Source organism: Bos indicus, chromosome 13 (genome assembly GCF_029378745.1).
Source record: "Bos indicus isolate NIAB-ARS_2022 breed Sahiwal x Tharparkar chromosome 13, NIAB-ARS_B.indTharparkar_mat_pri_1.0, whole genome shotgun sequence".
Taxonomy (NCBI): domain Eukaryota; kingdom Metazoa; phylum Chordata; class Mammalia; order Artiodactyla; family Bovidae; genus Bos; species Bos indicus.
Window position 1 is genome coordinate 48,093,567 of NC_091772.1, and position 19,413 is coordinate 48,112,979.

General features: G+C 41.5%; 1 protein-coding gene across 1 annotated transcript; it reads left to right on the forward strand.

The window, feature by feature from the left end:
- Nucleotides 1-4,129: 4,129 nt before the first annotated feature.
- On the forward strand, nt 4,130-19,142 carry CHGB (chromogranin B). Its single transcript, XM_019973370.2, has 5 exons — nt 4,130-4,348; nt 9,433-9,479; nt 9,928-10,021; nt 15,824-17,490; nt 18,672-19,142. Exons 1-5 carry the CDS (start codon nt 4,300-4,302, stop codon nt 18,753-18,755), a joined length of 1,941 nt encoding a protein of 646 aa, XP_019828929.2. The 5' UTR covers nt 4,130-4,299; the 3' UTR covers nt 18,756-19,142.
- The last annotated feature ends 271 nt before the right edge of the window (nt 19,143-19,413 follow it).

The following is a 19,413-nucleotide window of genomic DNA, read 5'->3' on the forward strand; positions in this document are numbered from 1 at the left end:
CATATATAGCTTGCTATCAAAAACTTCCGCTGTGTGTAACTAATCTCAGTCTTGCTGGGAAGCTCTCAGAGCCTTTGCGGGGAGCTGAAGGAGCTGTGAGTCTAGGGATTTTATACATCTCACCTTTGGGTGAGGGCTGCTTCTGGGGGCCTCAGTTCCTCAGCATTTTCAGGTTGCCATTTGCATAGAACTGTTGACTCTGGTAACCAGAGAAAGCCATCAGGCAGAGAAATGCAGATTTTGGCCACTGGAAATCAAAGCATTCTTACCATCAAAATGGTAAGAATGAGGGAAATCAAGGAAATGGGCAGAAAAGTAGGAGTGTCTGCTGCTGCTGCTGTGTGTGTGTATTAGGAGGAGGAACATGTGAAGACCAGCAAGCATTCTCCATTCTAAATCCCTACCGTGTGATATGTTACTAACTGTAATAGATTTGTCAAGAGCTTAATGGTCTTATCAACTCACCAGACCCAAATTGTGGTTTTCCCACCTAGTCCTCAATATCTGTTTCTTGCATACTCTACAGTATATAGACAAATAAGGGCACTTGTTCATCTAGTACATCCAATTTTCTGCAAACTCCAAATTCAAGAGGAACGTTCCCTGGGAACGTTCTGTCACACCTGAATGGTTGTAGCTCTATCTCTTGACCTTTTTTGAGATATGTTAATTTTTTAAACAGTCCTCCAAAAATTTGGTCCTTTATTTCTACAAAACTAATCATGGTTAACTACATTCTGAAACAGCAGAAAACAACTAAACACACACTAATCTCTATAGCTATAAAGCGAACTAACATTTAATAAGTGAAGTGTTAATTTTTATTAATATGTATCTTCTTACAAGCTATATGGATTTATATTACCCATAATGTAGTGGATTAGAAAAGTTTCTTTCTTCTCTTAAGATGAGAATTTGGTTTGTTATTTCTTAATTATGTCAAAGTGTGTTATGAATCTGACCTAAGAAACCAGGTACTAAATGTGTTGTAGGATCAAATTATCTAAGGAAAACTTATTAACATGGTACTCTCTATTAGGAAAAAAACCCTTAAAGTCACATAGATAAATGTTTATCTTATTGACCACAAACACAGGGAATTCTGTAGATGTATACCTGCAGGGCAGGAGAAGGCAATGGCACCCCACTCCAGTACTCTTGCCTGGAAAATCCCATGGACGGAGGAGCCTGGTGGGCTGCAGTCCATGGGGTCTCAAAGAGTCCGAGACGCGACTGAGCAACTTCACTTTCACTTTTCACTTTCATGCACTGGAGAAAGAAATGGCAACCCACTCCAGTGTTCTTGCCTAGAGAATCCCAGGGACGGAGGAGCCTAGTGGGCTGCCATCTATGGGGTCACACAGAGTCGGACACGACTGAAGTGACTTAGCATAGCATAGCATACCTGCAGGGCAGCAGGTTCCATGGTAATGTCATTTTCACAGCATGCCATGCTCTCTCCCCATCCTCTGTAGACCTGGAGTCTACCCTCCATCTCTCTCATCTTTACTCTCTGACTAGTGAACTCTGCTACAGCAGGCAGAGGAGTGTATTTCCTTTCACGATTAATGTTGGGACTGACTCGGTAATCTGCTGTAGCCAATGGAATATGCATCTACCACAGTGCTTGATATAAGCAAATGAAATGAATTAATACATTTTGAGAGAAAAATCTACATTCAGAACCTGAACTTCTAACCTGTAATTTTGATGTATATGCCTTTTGTTTGTCATTTGCTTTCTGACTCCTTCCTTGCAAACCATATTTTTTAGTCTCTGTTGTCAGTCATTCCCAGTTATGTTCTGCCACTAAGAGGTACTTGCACTGAAAGAGAGAAGTCAGGGTTTTTCTCCCAATTTCTCTTCTTGGGAGGAGAGGATGCATTTCTAGCAGTGGCTGCTTCTCTTCTGTGATTCTACCTCCCACCAGACTGCCCTTCCTCCATGATTCCATGGCCTTCATAGTCTAGCAAAGACACATCCTTTCTTGATCCTACCATTCCCTAGGGGCATACCAGCTGCCTGCAGTTAACAATCTTTGGGTTTCCTCATTTTCTCTTATTTGCATTTCAGCTTTTCTAATCCCTATTTTTCCTAAATTAAATTCCTTCTAGTAGTTTCATTTTACTAGCTGGATCCTGACGGGTAACCTATTTCAGGAGTCATGTACAAAACTATGTTTTTTTCTAAAACCTGGTTTCCAAGGGTTTGTTTTCCTCAATTTTTCTTTGAGAGCATTCCTGAGATATGTTTTTCCATGTAGCTTCTTTTCTTTTCCTACGGTAATAGTATTTTGTACAAGTTCAGATAAAATTATACCCAGAACAAAAACAGCAATCAAAAAACCTCAGTCCACTCTTGTCATTTGTTCCCAAATCAATTCACAGATTAAAGATGTCAGTTGCAATCAAATAGATCTATAAATCTGATAAATTCCTATCAAAATCTTAACAGACTTTTTTCATGAAAATTGAAAACTGCTTCTAAAATTTATATGAAAGTGCAAAGGGCCAAGAATAATAACTTCGTAAAGAAAAATAAGGGGGGAAGAACTTTTCCACCAGATATCAAGACATATTTAAAAGATATGATGATAAAGAAACTGTGGTACTGCTTCAAGGACAAACACATAGACCACTGAAATGGGACGGATTGATATTCTAGAGGAGTCCAGAAACATGCCCATTAACATGCACATATGAATTCTAGGTTTTTTCCAAAGTTAAACTACACAACAGTTGGGAAATATGGTCATTTTAGTAAAAAGAAAAAAAACAAATTCCCAGAAAAATTAGGTGTTGATTTTTTTAAATTTATTTTTTATTGAAGGATAATGGCTTTACAGAATTTTGCTGTTTTCTGTCAAATCTCAACATGAATCAGCCATAGGTATACATATATCCCATCCCTTTTGAAGCTCCCTCCCATTTCCCTCCCCATCCCACCACTCTAGGTTGATACAGAGCCCCTGTTTGAGTTTCCTGAGACATACAGCAAATTCCTGTTGGCTACCTATTTTACATATGGTAATGTAAGTTTCCTTGTTACTCTTTCCATACATCTCACCCTCTCCTTCCTAGAACCTATTATACAGAGTGAAGTGAGTCAGAAATAGAAAGATAAATACCGTATTCTAACACATATATAAGGAATCTAGAAAAATGGTACTAAAGAATTTACTTACAGGGCAACAATGGAGAAACATACATAGAAAATAGACTTCTGCTTTTTTTAAAAAAATGGGAATTCCTGGAGGTCTAGAGGTTAAGATTCTGCGCTTCCTGCTCAGCCAAAACAAAAAACAAAAAAGTGACCATGCCTCTATCTCATAGGATGTTTATTCTAAAGCCCTTGTTCATAAAGAAAATACTGATTTCCTCTGTCATCCTGCTTTGAGAGAATTCATGAGAAATCTTCCGCGGCCCCCACCTCTGCACTGTACATGTTAATCTAAATGTCAAAAGCAAAAATAATAAAAAGTTTATAAAATAATGAGAAAAAAAGAAAACTAAGTCTGAATATAGGAACTGGTTATCGGCCAACTACAATAATGAAAAGAGATACATAGCCTCCCTGGTGGCTCAGATGGTAAAGAATCTGCCTGCAATGCGGGAGACCTGGGTTCAATCCTTGGGTCGGGAAGATCCCTTGGAGAAGGAAACGGCAACCCACTTCAGTATTCTTGCCTGGTGAATTCCATGGACAAAGGAGCCTGGCGGGGCTACAGTCCATCGGGTCGCAAAGAGTCGGACACGACTGAAGCGACTGATACTTTCATACACAGCCTCAAACACGTTTCTAGGTAAGGAGGTTGGCGGCTGGGGTCGGGGGTGGGGGTGGTTTGGAGGGGTTGGAGAAGGCGGGATGCGGGGAAGATGAGAAATGTATTTCGACAATCTAAGCAGGACTCGCTCCTTTCCCCTCTGGACTTCGATTTGAGCTACCTCTCCTCATCCTTCCACCCTTTCTGCCTAACTCTCCACTCGCGCTGAAGACTCAGAGCACCGAGGCGACTGCACTGGCGTAAATTTCTACCTACGTGCGCCACCGCCCCTGAAGGCCGTTTCATGACGTCAGAGCTAAGCTAGGGGGCGCCGCCTCCAGGGTGCCAGTCCCTCCCAGCCCTGCGGCCCTGGCTTGCCCTTTAAAAGAGCAGGGCCTGCGCCAACCACCCCACACCGCGGGGACCAGGATATAAGGTTGTTTTCCCACAGCATCTTCATCTCGCCTTCCGTCCCCTTCTCATTCACCCTTCCGACTGCTATCCTCTTCTCCGCGCAGATTTGGACGAGCGAGGCCATGCAGCCGGCCGCCCTTCTCGGCCTTCTGGGAGCCACGGTGGTTGCAGGTGAGTGGGCGCGGCTGGCCGTTCAGCACCGCGGACAGCGCCAGCCTCTGTCTCCTTGGCAGTTCTGGGCATCTTGGCTGGTGGATACTGGGTGAGAGGGAGGGTTGAGTGAAGGTCTCTCCCTCTTGATTGAGGCTCTTAATTTCTTCCCTTCCCTGAGTGTTTCCCTTCAACTGCCCGCCCCAACATCTGACTTGGAAAAAGCCAGAGGACTTCCTAGCTCATGTCTAAAATGTCACATCCTCTCCATCTATTTAGAGAAATGCTGTTATAGTCTTTTTCTGTATCTGAAATTAAGTGTTTGGCTTTTTAAAGCCAGATGACCACGGAGAGACAGGAGTATACCTATTATATTAGTTGGCAACTGTATAATTTCTATGACTGTTAATATTATTTAAACATAATGAGATAAAGATAAGTCTCTTATGTATATATGTATATATCTTTTTTCTTAACATATATGTTAAGAAATGACACATATGTATGTTCATTTATCGACAGGTTTAACGTAATATTTTTCTGTATTTTATATTTCTGTCTCTGGGAAGAGGTAATTTCACACTCAGATTAATACATCTTTAAGTTATAAATGAGAAGTGCAGTAGATATTTTGACTTTTGTGCTCCAGAAAAATAGTGAGTGTGAAATAACCACAAAAATATTCTTAGAGTAGTAAAAATAAATTGTTTTAGTTAATTTGGGAGGATGCAATTTTAAGTAGTAGATATTTGACAGTTTCTTTATGTGTGGAAAATTGTGGGATTAATCTTTCAAACTGCTCTGAATCTCAATGATCTTTGGAAATTTGCGGGGGGGGGGGGGGAAGTGTGTGTGTGTGTGTGTGTGTGTGTGTGTGTGTGTGTGTATTTGCATGCTGAAGTCACTACAAGTCCACTGAAAAGTAAATATGCTGCCACCAGATTAAACTGGAGGTTTTTTTTTTAAACTGTCTTAGTGACCTCGTAGAATATTGTTCTTATCTAAGATTGAAATTCCTAACTAGAATTGAAGCATTGCTATCCATGAATATGAGGGTTCCATTGACAGTAATTACTGGATCCCAGATGTAAAGAGAGACAAAAGCCAGAGGTAATTTCTTTATTGCAAAGTCAGAATTTTCAAAAACTTCTGTCACTGTTACAAATTGCCTACAAATGTTCATGATTTAATTAAAGAAAGCCAAATAAATGTTTAGAGTCCTTCCTGGTGAAAAATATTTGCAGAAAGGAATTGCTTAATAGGCTAAATCTGTGCTATACATTGTGCTATAGACCACAAAAACAATGTTATTTCTGAGACTTATTTACCTACACGTGTATTAGTCACTAAGTTGTGTCTGACTCTTTGTGACCCCATGGACTGTAGCCCACCAGGTTCCTCTGTCCATGGAATTCTCCAGGCAGGAATACTGGAGTGGGTTGCCATTCCCTTCTCCAGAGGATCTTCTCAACCCAGGGATCAAACCCAGTCTCTTGCATTGCAGGCAGTTTCTTTACCACTGAGCTACCAGGGAAGCCCCTATAGTGGTAAAATATTTATGGCTCTTTTGCAAGATAATATTTTAAGAAGGGTTTATATTTTAATGTCACTCAAATCATGAAATTCTTTAAAAAAGTTTTTTTTTTTTACTGAGCTACAATTCACACCATAAAATCTATACTTTTTAAAGTGCATAAATCAGTGATTTTTTGAACACTCACAGATTGTGTAACCATTATAACATTTCAGAACATTTTCTCTCACCCCAGGAAAAAAAAACTCTATTCCCCATTCCCTCCTCCTTCAAATGCTTGGAAATGAGACATGGTAACCTTTGAGCAGAGTTTGTTATTTACCAAAATCACAGGAATCCTGTGGAAACCATCTGGTTTATTTCCTACCATTATGAGCTTCTGGAAGGAGATCTATATCTCTCTACAGTAGTTACTATGCATCCTAAAAATTAATATGCATTCAGGAGGTGCATGCTATTCATATTACACTAGGTAAGATGGTTTCTGCATTCAAAAGAGCTTGCTTACTGTATTATTTTATAGCTGTTTTATTTTCACTCTGGGATGAAACCTTAGTTTGTTAGTCTTATTTGTTCTTCTTCAGTCTCTCAATCGTATCCAGCTTTTTGCAACCCCATGGACTGCAGCATCCCAGGCTTCCCTGTCCTTCATCATATCCCGAAGCTAACTCAAACTCATGTCCATTGAGTCAGTGATGTCATCCAACCATCTCATCTTCTGTCATCCCCTTCTCCTACAAAAAAAGATCTTAATGACCCAGATAACCACAGTGGTGTGATCACTCATCTAGAGCCAGACATACTGGAATGCAAAGTCAAGGGGGCTTTAGGAAGCATCACTATGACCAAAGCTAGTGGAGGTGATGGAATTCCAGCTGAGCTATTTCAAATCCTGAAAGATGATGTTGTGAAAGTGCTGCACTCAGTATGCCAGCAAACTTGGAAAACTCAGCAGTTAGTCTTATGGAATACTAATATTTTGGAAGTTATTCTCAGATTTACCATGTGATATTATTTGAAGGTTTTTCTGCCATTTGATTACTTCACTTTTATCATAATCATTGGGTTTTCTTTTGTGACCCCTAAATCTTAACTTATACAGAAATAAAGTAAGCTACTTTAGGGGTATCAACATATTTTTGGTTATTACTTTGCTGTCACAGAGTCTACTGGAAGAGATACGATAGAACTTAGATATCTCACTAGATGCATAATATGTTTTCATAAGGAGATCTGAGTTCCATCAAACACATCTGAAGAGCCTCAATCAGGGAAACAGGACTGTTCTATAAAAACAAACATAAGTTACAAATTATTTAGAGTCACTAAAGAAAAATATTCCTCTGCCCCAAATAGTTAATAATAGCAACTATTATATATTTGTAGGGAGAAAAAAGAGAAAAGTTATTAGCAAGAAAATGTATTACCAATGAAAGTTTAGTAAAGCTAGAATTTAAAAAGGCACCTTCTAATTTATCACAGGAGTAATTTTCTCAGTTACTGCTTTTCAGGGGATTTCCTGGATATCAGGTGGAAAGAGTAAGTGCTGAAGTAGGAATGTTCTCAAATAACAGTCATTTGGGGGATAAAATAATGGCCCAGCACATTAGACTCTGAATGTCAAAGATGGCCATCCAGATTTTGTATGAACTACATTTCAGGAACATCATGGGGTCATACCTTGTCAGCCACCTCTCAAATATTTTACCCAACACTGCATTACTTAAGTCCCTTGAAACAACTGAAGTAGATCTCAGGCTGTGCTTTGATAAGGAAAATTCAGTAAGGTAAGTAAATGAAATAGGAGTTTTATTTCTAAATTGAGTGCTATGGTTTGACTAGGGGGAAGCAGTTCAAGAGACTTTGAAAGCAAATATTTGGGAAAGGTTAGGTTGCTGGTAATAAGCGGCTCACTTGAATAGCTTACATCTCTGATGTCTGAGAGTTTTGCTCTTGCTCCAAATATCTCTTCACTTGTTTCAAATTCCTGGAAGGATCTTTTGCACTGAGCTTCTCCAGTGATAATAACTGGAAGTATCAGGAGAACTATGGAGATGGGCCTGTATGTAAATGCTTTGAACTCCTCCAGTGGAAAGGGCTTAGACAGAACAAAATCAAAGTGAAAGATAAAAAAGTCAAAGCAACTGAAAAAGGCACTGCAAAATTAAAAACACCTGAAGCATTTCCTAAGACGACAAAAGCATCTCAATCATGGGTTTAAAATAAACAGAATCTCATAAAATTTAATTTAAATAAATTAAAATTTATCTTTTTACAATATCTCATGAGCCTCTGTTAAACACTTATTTGCATGTGCTATCATGGACTCGGTGCTGTCCTGATAAAATTAGATAATTTCCATTGGAGAAGGAAATGGCAACCCACTCCAGTATTCTTGCCTGGAAAATCCCATGGACAGAGTAGCCTGGTAGGCTACAGTCAGTCTGTGGGGTCGCAAAGAGTCAGACACGACTGAACGACTTCACTTTCTTTCTTTCTTTCATGTTCTTTACCTGGATGCAGACAACATGGGGGATGGGAAGCCACACTGATACAGCCACATTAGCACGCTTGTCTAAGAAAAGACTTGGGGTAAAACAGGGTAATTAATTATATAAAATAATCACAACCAAGTTTTGTAAAGGAAGTGAATTTCAGGAAAATATTTTCTTGGGGACTGGAAGAGGCAGAGGGAATCACATATCTTTACCCATTTTGAGTAGGCAGAAAGGTTGAGGAGGGCACCCTAGTTTCATTTAAACTAGGTTTGCTTTTAATTTTTTATTGCTATATATAGAAAACTGCATGAATCATAAGTTTACAGTTTGGGCTTCCCTGGTGGTTCTGGGCTAGAGAATCCACCTACTAATGCAGGAGATATGGCTTTGATCCCTGATCCAGGAAGATCCCACATGTCTCAGAGCAACTAAGCCCATGTTCTGCAACTATATTAAGCCTGTGCACACAACTAATGAGTCCTTGTGTCCTAGAGCCCATGGTCCACAAGAGAACCCACCACAATGAGAAGCCTGTGTACCACAAATAGACAATAGTCCCTGCTTTCTGCAACTGGAGAAAAACCTACCCAGCAACAAAGACCCAGCACAACCAAAAATAAATAAAGACAATTATTTTCAAAAAGAGTTTTTTGAAAAAAGAAAGATCCCACATCCCACGTGGCCAAAAAATTAAAGTATACTTCTTACTGAATTTTTCACTCATTGAACACACCTGTGTAATCAGCACCCAGATGGAAAATAGAACACTGTCAGTATCCCAGAAGGTCTCCTTCTGTGGATATGATTTATATTGGATATAAGATTCCTAATCTTGTTTACAACACGTTAAGGGAAAACAGCTGTGTATGTGTATGTGTGTGTGTGTGTATACATGCAACTGGGGTGATTCTGGTCCCTGAGGCAGACATCCCCAACTGTCTCCACCTTGTTCAGCTCTGACTCTGCTCCTCCTTCCAAGTAACAAGCTAGGGGTGGGGTGATTTTGTGAGTTTGCAGATACACAGCTTCCAAAATCAACTCAAGTTGTTTCCCATTCCTTTTCTCCTTCTAAGCCGTCAGCTCTATGCCAGTGGACATCAGGAACCACAATGAAGAAGTGGTAAGTTGAAATGGAATTCTGAAATCTAGATTTTTATCTAGACTCTAGATTCTCCCACTCATTATCTCATCAAACTAAACAAAACAAAAAAACAAACAATAATGTGGAAACGGGAGTAAGTGATGTCCCTCTTGCCCTGTTTTTTTTACCTTCTTCCTGGATGTTTTAGTGCCCATGAGGATAGCTGTCATCACACCATTTTCCTTCTAATCTGTTCAGAAGTGGGTATTTCTTTCTTTCTCTGGACAGTCTTGACCCAGTGCCTTTTTGCGTTGCTCTGTGGAGAGGCCTGGGAGGTTTGAGTACAGACCTTGTGAATCTACATTCCTCCAAGGATTCTGCATAAGTACAGGTCACACAGTCAAGCTTCTCTTGACAGCAGCTCTGGGTTAAGTAGTCCATCCCAGTGATACCAGCTTTGCCAACCTACTTTTGGGTTCCCCCCTAGGTGACTCACTGCATCATCGAGGTCCTCTCAAATGCCCTATTGAAGTCCAGCGCTCCACCCATCACCCCTGAGTGCCGACAAGTCCTGAAGAAGAGTAAGTGCCCTCCACTGCAGGAAATATTTGTCCTTTCTCCTGCTCCCTCCATTTCAACTTCCACTTTACTTCCCTATGACCCAGGGGTGTGATGTAGTGGGAAGGGTACAGGCTCAATCAGTATCTGGGGAGATAAGCTATGGCTTTTAGTCCTTGCTATGCCACTTCACTTAGTAGCTAGTGTTACCATGGGGAAGACCCCTTGCCTCTCTGGGCCTATTTCCTCAAATTAAATGAGGGAGTTGAACTCGATGATAGTCTGTGAGATGTTTATCAGTTCTTAAATTCCTTGGTTTGAGAGTTTGGAATTTTAAAACAGGCTTTTATTTAGTGGAGGGAGGTATGGGGAATGCTTGTTTGTGATTAGACAGAGGGGAGAAGTGTTGAAAGATGAAAGGATAGAAGAAAACAAAAATTATGCTTCTCTTTGCTTTCTACTCTTCTGACAACGAGGCGTTAGAAGCTTGGAAAGGTGACTGGGAAACTTTTGGCCGGTTTATGTAACAGATTGGGTAAGCCATTTTAATGCATAGTTTATTAGAATGTGTGTGTGTGCACATGCCTGCACACGTGCACACATGCAACTCTTGGCAGCTCTTGCCAGGCTCTTCTGTCCATGGAATTTTCCAGGCAAAAATACTGAAGTGGTTTGCCATTTCCTTCTTCAGGGGATATTCCTGAATCAGGAATAGAACCTGAGTCTCCTGCATTGGCAGGCGGATTCTTTATCTCTGTACCACCTGGGAAGCCCATTGTTAGAATGAGTGGTACTACCAAATGGTGTCAGGAGTTTCAGGCCTGAGACTTGGAAGGGGTGGGGACAGACTTAGAGCATCCAAAAAATCAGAGTGATGGCCTTCTGAGTATAGACTGGGATGTTTCTCTGCAAAACAGCTTATGCTGAAAACAAAATTTGAACAGTGATACAACCAGTATTCATTGGGAGTTGACTCAAAGAGACAAATTTTGCAAAACTATGCATCTCTTTTATCATAAAGTCAAACTGATTCAAAAAAATCCCCAAAGCTCTGCTCTCTTTAACATCTTTCTCTGCTTTTAAATTTTGAGTCAGGCTATGAACAAAAGATTTTATTTTTTTCTTTTCACCTTCAAAATCTCCCATTGCAAGATAATACTCTCTTTCCATTGCTGCACATGAGGCCCCATGTATAAAATTATATTTTAAAAAAAGTATTAGTGACTAGCCAAAAGAGTAACCTGGGGGACTCTATCCACCACTGGGGGCTTCAGGATAACCATAGGAGGTGTGGGAGCTTGAGGCCGTAGGAGCCCCATGGACAGTGGAAGGAAGCTTCCTTACCATTCCCAGCCTAATACTTTTATGAATTTCTCCCCAACTTTCTCTTCCAGCGGTTACAGAAATGAGCTTGTTTGAATGAGCTTATTAACCGTTGCAGGGAATGAGTGAGAGCAGGGGTGGGTCTCCTGGCAGGGACTAAAATCTGCTCCTTTGGGCCAACCCATCTTGCTCTCTCCCTTCCCCTTTCTTTGTTTACCAGATGAACGTAGAAGTTCTGGGTCTGTCAGACTAGGTCATCAAAGAACCATGATTGCTTTTTGTTGTTCAGTCACTTAGAAGAGTTATTGATTGTAGGGCAAACTGCTGTTAACTGCCAAGATCAGATTCTTAACCCTCAGATAGGATTCTAGCTTTTGCTCATCATTGACTGTGCCCTGGGTTTTTTTGAGGTCTCTTGAGAGATCCCCAAGAAAACTGGCAAAAATCAAATGACCCATGTCTATCAGGACCTTAGAGACTTCACAGCCAGAGAGCCATTCAATACTGAGATCAGGAAAATTTGAGCTCTTCCAGGGTGGCAGAGACTCAAACACCAGTCAGGGCCAGACAGACAGATAACAGAAAGGAGTAAAACAGGACATGAAGTGACTCACAAACTGGAGGATACATGCCCCTTCTAAAGGGGAGTAGATTTTTCGCAGCTTCAATCCTATTGTGAAAGAAATATGGATTCTGTTGAGAGATCTTGGGATTTTTCACAATAATTTAAAAGTTGGATTTTCCTGAGCAGTATCTCCTGGCATTTAAGTATTGCCTCTGAATTCAAATTTACTGAAAATGTTATTTAGGCCAAATACAACTCACCTCTGGGCTACCAGTTCATAACTTCTGTTGACTGAAAAAAAAAAAAAGCACAGCCAAAAGTTGAGAATTATGTTTTATTCCATGGACATATTGAGGATTTAAGCCCAGGAAACAGCCTCTCAGATAGCTCTGAGGGGCTATTTTGAAGAGGTAAGGGAGGAGCCAGGATATATAGGAGGTTTTGCAACAAAAACCAGGTAATCAGAACTTCAAAAGTTTACTGGTAATTGAAGATAACTAGACATCTTAAGTTAATGAATTTGGCACTTTTCTACATATGGGAAAATACAAGAGTCTGGGATTATTGAAGTCATCCCTTGGATTATGTACTTTTATCTTATTTTTTTCCTTCCTAAATCCCTTCTGGGTACACAATTAGGTGTGGCTGATGTCTTGATGACCATAAATAACATCCTTTGTTTACTGACTTGGCAGGTGACATTCTTTGTCCACACTTCTGTCCTATTCTGGTTTTCTCTTTCACTGAAAACTAATGGAGTTTTCTGCCAACTAGATGGATGAATTTCTTCATGCAGCCTCCCTCCCATTCCCAGCCCATCTCCACTCCCACTCTTTCCAGCACATCTCTGGATGTGCTGAGCAAATGAACATTTGGGGAATAAAGAAGAATCATTGTTTTATGGTTTGAAGAGACCTTAGGGAATTCATGGTCCAATTTAACAGGTACAAAAATCTATTTGACCTGGTTGATCTGGTCCTCTTTGCAACATAACAGTCAGGGAAGGAAGGTGCATTTTTCCCCTTTTTATTTGAAGTAAGAGTGAGCTTTACACCTTCATTTTCAGATTGACAAAACTGTGTGCTGCTAATCACAGCCCTCCTCATATCTCACCTGAAGGGGCTAAAAGCTAAATTTAGGAAGAAGTGCTAAGTCTCAGGCAAGCTGCTGTAGGCAGCATACATTTAACCAGAAAAAAATAAAAATAATTATCTTCCTTACCAGCAGGGAGTAGGAAATGGGCCACACAGCCTCTGCCCGGGGAAGCTGAGATGCTGTTTGAATGATGTCAGTATCTGCTCAGATCCTCCCTGCTTATCTGTGCCTACCTGGTCAGCCCTGCCTCAGTGCTACACACACCATCACTGGCTCTTAAAAGGCAGAGGCATTGGTGAGGAGCTAGCCCTCAAGTGTCTGGGTATGAAAGGTCAGGGACATTTCAGTTGCCTCATAAAACATGAGAATATTATTATGCCAGACTAGGCTTTTAAGCAGAGAGGAATAGACTGCTTTCTTGGACATTTTTACAAAACAGACCAATTTTTTCTGTTTTGCAAGTGTCAATTCAAAATGAATCATCAAGAGTTGTTCAGTAGAAATACCACGTGAACCATAAATATAATTTCAAATTTTCCAGTAGCCACCTTAAAAAAGTAAAAAGAATAAATAATAATAAATTTAATAAGTAAATAATACATTTAATTTGTCCCATTTACTTTATCAATATAATTTTTATATATCCAATATATTTATAATACCAAAATATTATCATTTCAACATATAATCAATATGAAAATTTGAGACATCTTACATTCTTTTTTTTAATCTGAGGTATCTGACATCTTGTCACGTCTTATATTTATGGCATGTCTCAGTTTGGACCAGCCACATTTCAAGTCCTCAATAGCCACAAAGGGTTGGTGACTCTCACCATGGATGGCACAGAGGTCAGCCCAGAGCTGTGAGCGGCCTTGACTTCAGTTGTTCTATCTGAACTCAGTGACATCTGTTGAAATCCAAGCCCTCCAAGCTAACAACTCAGTGTTAACTGCATTATCTCCTTTCGTGGGATGCCCTTGAGTTAAGGGACTTCCCTGGTGGCTCAGACGGTAAAGTGTCTGCCTACAATGCAGGAGACTCGGGTTCGATCCCTGGGTTGGGAAGATCCTCTGGAGAAGGAAATGGCAACCCACTCCAGTACTCTTGCCTGGAAAATCCCATAGACAGAGGAGCTATAGTCTGTGGGTTAGGAAAGAGTTGGACACCATTGAGCAACTTCACCTTACCTAACCTTACCTTAGTAAAGAAGCTATCAACAAATAATGAATTTGAGTCAGTTTAGTGAGGTGGACGAACCTAGAGCCTGTTATATAGAATGAAGTAGGTCAGAAAGTGAAAAACAAATATTGTATATTAACACAAATATATGGAATCTAGAAAAATGGTACTGATGAATCTATTTGTAGGGCAGGAATAGAGATTCAGACATACTGAATACACTTACGGACACAGCAGGGGAAGAAGATATTGGGAAAAATTGAGAGAATAGCATTGAAAGATATACATTACCAAGTGTAAAACAGATTGTTAATGGGAAGTTGCCATTTAGAGCAGGGAGCTCAGCCTCGTTGGTCTCTGATAATCTAGAGGGCTGGGATGGGGTAAGAGGTGGAAGGGAGGTTCAAGAGGGAGGGGACATGTGTATACCTGTGGCTGATTCATGTTGATATATGGTAGAAACCAACACAACGTGGTAAACCAATTATCCTCCAATTAAAATTAAATAACTTTAAAAAAAGCTGTCAACATTTGGAAAAGATGAGAGAAAACAATATTCAGTTAAAGTATTTGTTACACCATCTACTGTAACTGTTGACTTGTGTAATACAAAGATAATTCAGTTTACTGAAGTTCATTCTCAACATTTAAGAACAGGAGGGGCAGATGGGACCTGAATGAGGGAAGGACATGGTCCCTTCCACTGCTGTGCGGTTTTCTCAGAAGAAATACACACCCTGCTTATCACCAATTATTAAGTTATGTTGTCACTTAATGCTAAGTTGCATTTATACAGTTGACTGGATAATTAAAGTCTGATAAACTAAGAGTCAGACAAGTCTGAGTGACTGAAAAACAACAAACTAATAATTAAAGAAATTTAATCCTCTGTTGAATCTGATATTTCCCATTTTTGCTATTTAACTTTACTTAGCTGGGTTCTAGTGGAAGATATTTACACAATGCTAATTTTTAAAGGCTTACTTAGAGTAAATTTGGAAAGAATGGTCCTTAATTACACCTCTCTGAGCCTCAATGTCTCTGTAGTCACAAGGAGGTTGAACTACACAAATTCTAAGGTTTCTTCTGGTTCTAAATTCTAACATTTTATAGAATTTTTATAGTATTTTATAAACCTATATTTGAGTTTCAATTTGGTCACTGAAAGATGCTCAGGTGATCCAGTGGTTAAGAATCCACCTAACAATGCAGAAGACACAGGTTTGATCTCTGGAACTGGAAGCTCCCACATGTCTTGGAGCAACTTAGCCCAATACACCACAACTACTGAGCCTGTGCTCTGCAACAAAAGAAGCCACCGAAATGAGACGCCTGTACACCACAAGGAAGAGTAGACCCCCAACTCATTGCAACTAGAGAAAAGCCCGCAGGCAGCAAAGAAGTCCCCCCCAGAAAATGCAGCCAAAATAAATGTTTATTGGGTGTTATGAAAAAATAAATATATAGAATATTTATTATCAGATTTAAATACAGCTAGGGAGTTTTCATACCATTTCTTTCAAAAGTAATCTTAAAAAATTAACTTAAAAGATTACCCAAGGATTTTCAGGATCTTTAGGGTTTGTAGTGATCACTGAGGCTGGTGCTTACTGAACCACAAGCAATTCTGAAGTGATACTCTTTTTTATTTTCATTATAGATGGAAAAGAGCTCAAAGATGAAGAGAAAAGTGAAAATGAAAACACAAGGTTTGAAGTGAGATTGTTGAGAGACCCAGCTGACACCTCAGAAGCCCCCGGGCTCTCCAGTAGGGAGGACTCAGGGGAGGGGGATGCCCAAGTCCCAACAGTAGCAGACACGGAGAGCGGTGGGCATAGCCGAGAGCGGGCAGGTGAGCCCCCGGGAAGTCAAGTGGCCAAAGAAGCAAAGACACGCTATTCTAAGAGCGAGGGACAGAACAGGGAGGAAGAAATGGTGAAATACCAGAAAAGGGAACGTGGGGAAGTTGGCAGTGAGGAGAGACTGTCTGAAGGGCCGGGAAAGGCACAAATGGCTTTTCTCAACCAAAGAAACCAGACTCCGGCTAAGAAAGAGGAGTTAGTGTCCAGATATGATACACAGTCTGCCAGGGGCCTTGAGAAGTCGCACAGCCGGGAAAGGAGCAGCCAGGAGAGTGGAGAGGAGACCAAGAGCCAGGAGAACTGGCCCCAAGAGCTGCAACGCCATCCGGAGGGCCAGGAAGCACCCGGAGAAAGTGAAGAGGATGCCAGCCCCGAGGTGGACAAACGGCGCTCGAGGCCAAGACACCACCACGGGAGGAGCAGGCCCGACAGGTCCTCCCAGGAGGGGAATCCTCCCCTCGAGGAGGAGTCACACGTGGGCACGGGCAACTCAGACGAAGAGAAAGCCCGCCATCCAGCCCACTTTAGGGCTTTGGAGGAGGGAGCCGAATATGGGGAGGAAGTGAGGAGACACTCAGCTGCCCAGGCTCCTGGAGACTTGCAGGGGGCACGATTCGGGGGCAGAGGACGTGGAGAGCACCAGGCTCTAAGGCGTCCCAGCGAGGAGAGCCTAGAGCAGGGAAACAAGAGACATGGCCTCAGCCCGGATCTAAACATGGCGCAGGGATACAGCGAGGAAAGCGAGGAAGAGAGGGGTCCGGCCCGGGGACCCAGCTACAGAGCCCGGGGAGGGGAGGCGGCGGCCTACTCCACACTAGGCCAAACAGATGAGAAACGGTTCTTGGGTGAAACGCACCACCGTGTTCAGGAAAGCCAGAGGGACAAGGCGAGGCGCCGCCTACCAGGCGAGCTGAGAAATTACCTCGACTATGGTGAGGAAAAGGGTGAGGAAGCAGCCAGAGGGAAGTGGCAGCCGCAGGGAGACCCGCGAGACGCTGACGAGAACAGGGAAGAGGCTAGGCTTCGAGGCAAACAGTATGCTCCCCATCACATCACTGAAAAGAGATTAGGGGAGCTACTCAATCCATTCTACGACCCTTCCCAGTGGAAGAGCAGCCGTTTTGAGAGAAAAGACCCCATGGATGACAGTTTTCTTGAGGGTGAAGAGGAAAACGGGCTGACCTTGAATGAGAAAAATTTCTTCCCAGAATACAACTATGACTGGTGGGAGAAAAAGCCCTTTGAAGAGGATGTAAACTGGGGGTATGAGAAGAGAAACCCGGTCCCCAAACTGGATCTAAAAAGGCAGTATGACCGAGTGGCCGAACTGGACCAGCTCCTTCACTACAGGAAGAAGTCAGCTGAGTTCCCAGACTTCTATGACTCCGAGGAGCAGGTGAGCCCACAACACACAGCAGAAAATGAAGAGGAGAAGGCTGGCCAAGGAGTTCTGACGGAGGAAGAGGTATAGTGTGGGGCTTCTGCTTAAAACTAACTTCAGATAGTTAATGTTCGTATATTATGTACAAGATTATCTAATGTTACGGGGAAAATGATGGGAATTAATCACCATGAGACTGTAGACCTAGTAAGGGAATGGAGACAACATCTAGGTTTGATTTCTACCTGGCATCTAGCCGTTGTCCACATCCCTGTCAACTTCCTCCCACTGCAGTGCTTCTCAACCTCAGCTACACATTGTCATCACCTGGAGAGATTGAAAAATTACTGACATTCTGTGACCCACCCCCAGAGATTCTGTCTGGTACTGGGTGCTGCCTGAGCATCAGGATGTTTTAAAGCTCCCAGGTGGTTTCAATATTCAGCCAAGGTTGAAAACCACTGGCCTAGTGTATTCTCCTTGGTCATTTGACTTTTCATCACTATTTCCCAGGGTAGGAAAGAACAGATGGTACAGAAATTAGTTGCTTTGTTCTCTCTTTATTATCTCCTAGCCTACAACATGGAGAAGGCAATGGCACCCCACTCCAGTACTCTTGCCTGGAAAATCCCATGGACGGAGGAGCCTGGTAGGCTGCAGTCCATGGGGTCACGAAGAGTTGGACATGACTGAGCGACTTCATTTTCACTTTTCACTTTCATGCATTGGAGAAGGAAATGGCAACCCACTCCAGTGTTCTTGCCTGGAGAATCCCAGGGATGGCAGAGCCTGGTGGGGTCTATGGGGTCGCATAGAGTCGGACACAACTGAAGCAACTTAGCAGCAGCAGCAGCCTACAACATTCAGACATCTATGTCTGGGAGAAGTAACATTCCTGGAGCATTACCTTCCTTAACAGTGTTTTGTTTTGTTTTGTTTTTTTTCTGCCAGTATTGATTATGTAGGTTGGTGCTTCTCAAAGTTGAATGTGCATCAGAATCATATGGGATTTCTAGCCTTAGAGTGTCTGGTTTGGTAGGTAGGCCCCAGGTAGGGCCCAAGAACCTGTATTTCTGATAAGTTCCCTAGTGATGCTGATGCTGCTGGTCAAGGAACTGCATTTTGAAAACCACTGATGTAGGGTATCTTCTATAGCCTCTAACATATCAAAAACTCCCTTTTCTATTCATACTCCCTCAAACTACAAAAAGGTAGGTTGTTTTTTGATCTGGGACCTCATGCCTCCACTTTTCTATATTTTCTAGGAAAAAGAACTTGAAAACTTGGCTGCGATGGATTTGGAACTACAGAAAATAGCTGAGAAGTTCAGTGGTACCCGAAGGGGCTAATGGTCATTAGAGTAAAGGGCAGATTTTAAGACAGCCTTCACATGATCTGTTATCCACCACTTCACTGAAAGACCCCATTTATTTATCCAAAGGCAGAAAGTAGAATTTACTCATCCAATGTTTGACACAATTGGAAATGTCTTTGATTTTTGCCAGAGTGCTATTGGAAATATAAATAGCATGACTTGTAGTATACTCTTTATAAAAAAGTAGATATATTAACATGCTTGTGACAATGACTGTGCTACTGTCCTTGAAAAAATGTCTTAGTTTGAAGTAATAAAAGATTCACCTGAGGCCAAAAGCATCATGTTCGCAGTTTCCCTTGGTCTAATAGTCTGACTTTCAGATCCATTCTTCAAAATAAATTCTAAAATACAGCACTAAGATTTGTTGGTTTCTTGGTCTTTGGATGCAGAATAGAAAAAAAAAAGGAAAAGAGCAAACATCTGAAATAAAAGAATCCTCCAGTACTCTTGCCTGGAAAATCCCATGGACAGAGGAGCCTGGTGGGCTTCAGTCCATGGGGTCACACAGAGTTGGACACGACTGAAGCGACTTAGCAGCAGCAGCAGTGGAGGATATAAAGATAAAGAGATCAGGAAAAGGCATCTATTCCCCTGGGCTGGAGAAAGGATAAATAGACTTAAAGAATGGT

Bases quoted from the DNA above. Each gene is read 5' to 3' on its own strand.
- CHGB (XM_019973370.2), top strand. From the start codon at position 4,300: ATGCAGCCGGCCGCCCTTCTCGGCCTTCTGGGAGCCACGGTGGTTGCA. The intron at 4,349-9,432 runs GTGAGTGGGCGC...TCTCCTTCTAAG, and splicing joins GGGAGCCACGGTGGTTGCAG to CCGTCAGCTCTATGCCAGTG. The intron at 17,491-18,671 runs GTATAGTGTGGG...TATATTTTCTAG, and splicing joins GAGTTCTGACGGAGGAAGAG to GAAAAAGAACTTGAAAACTT.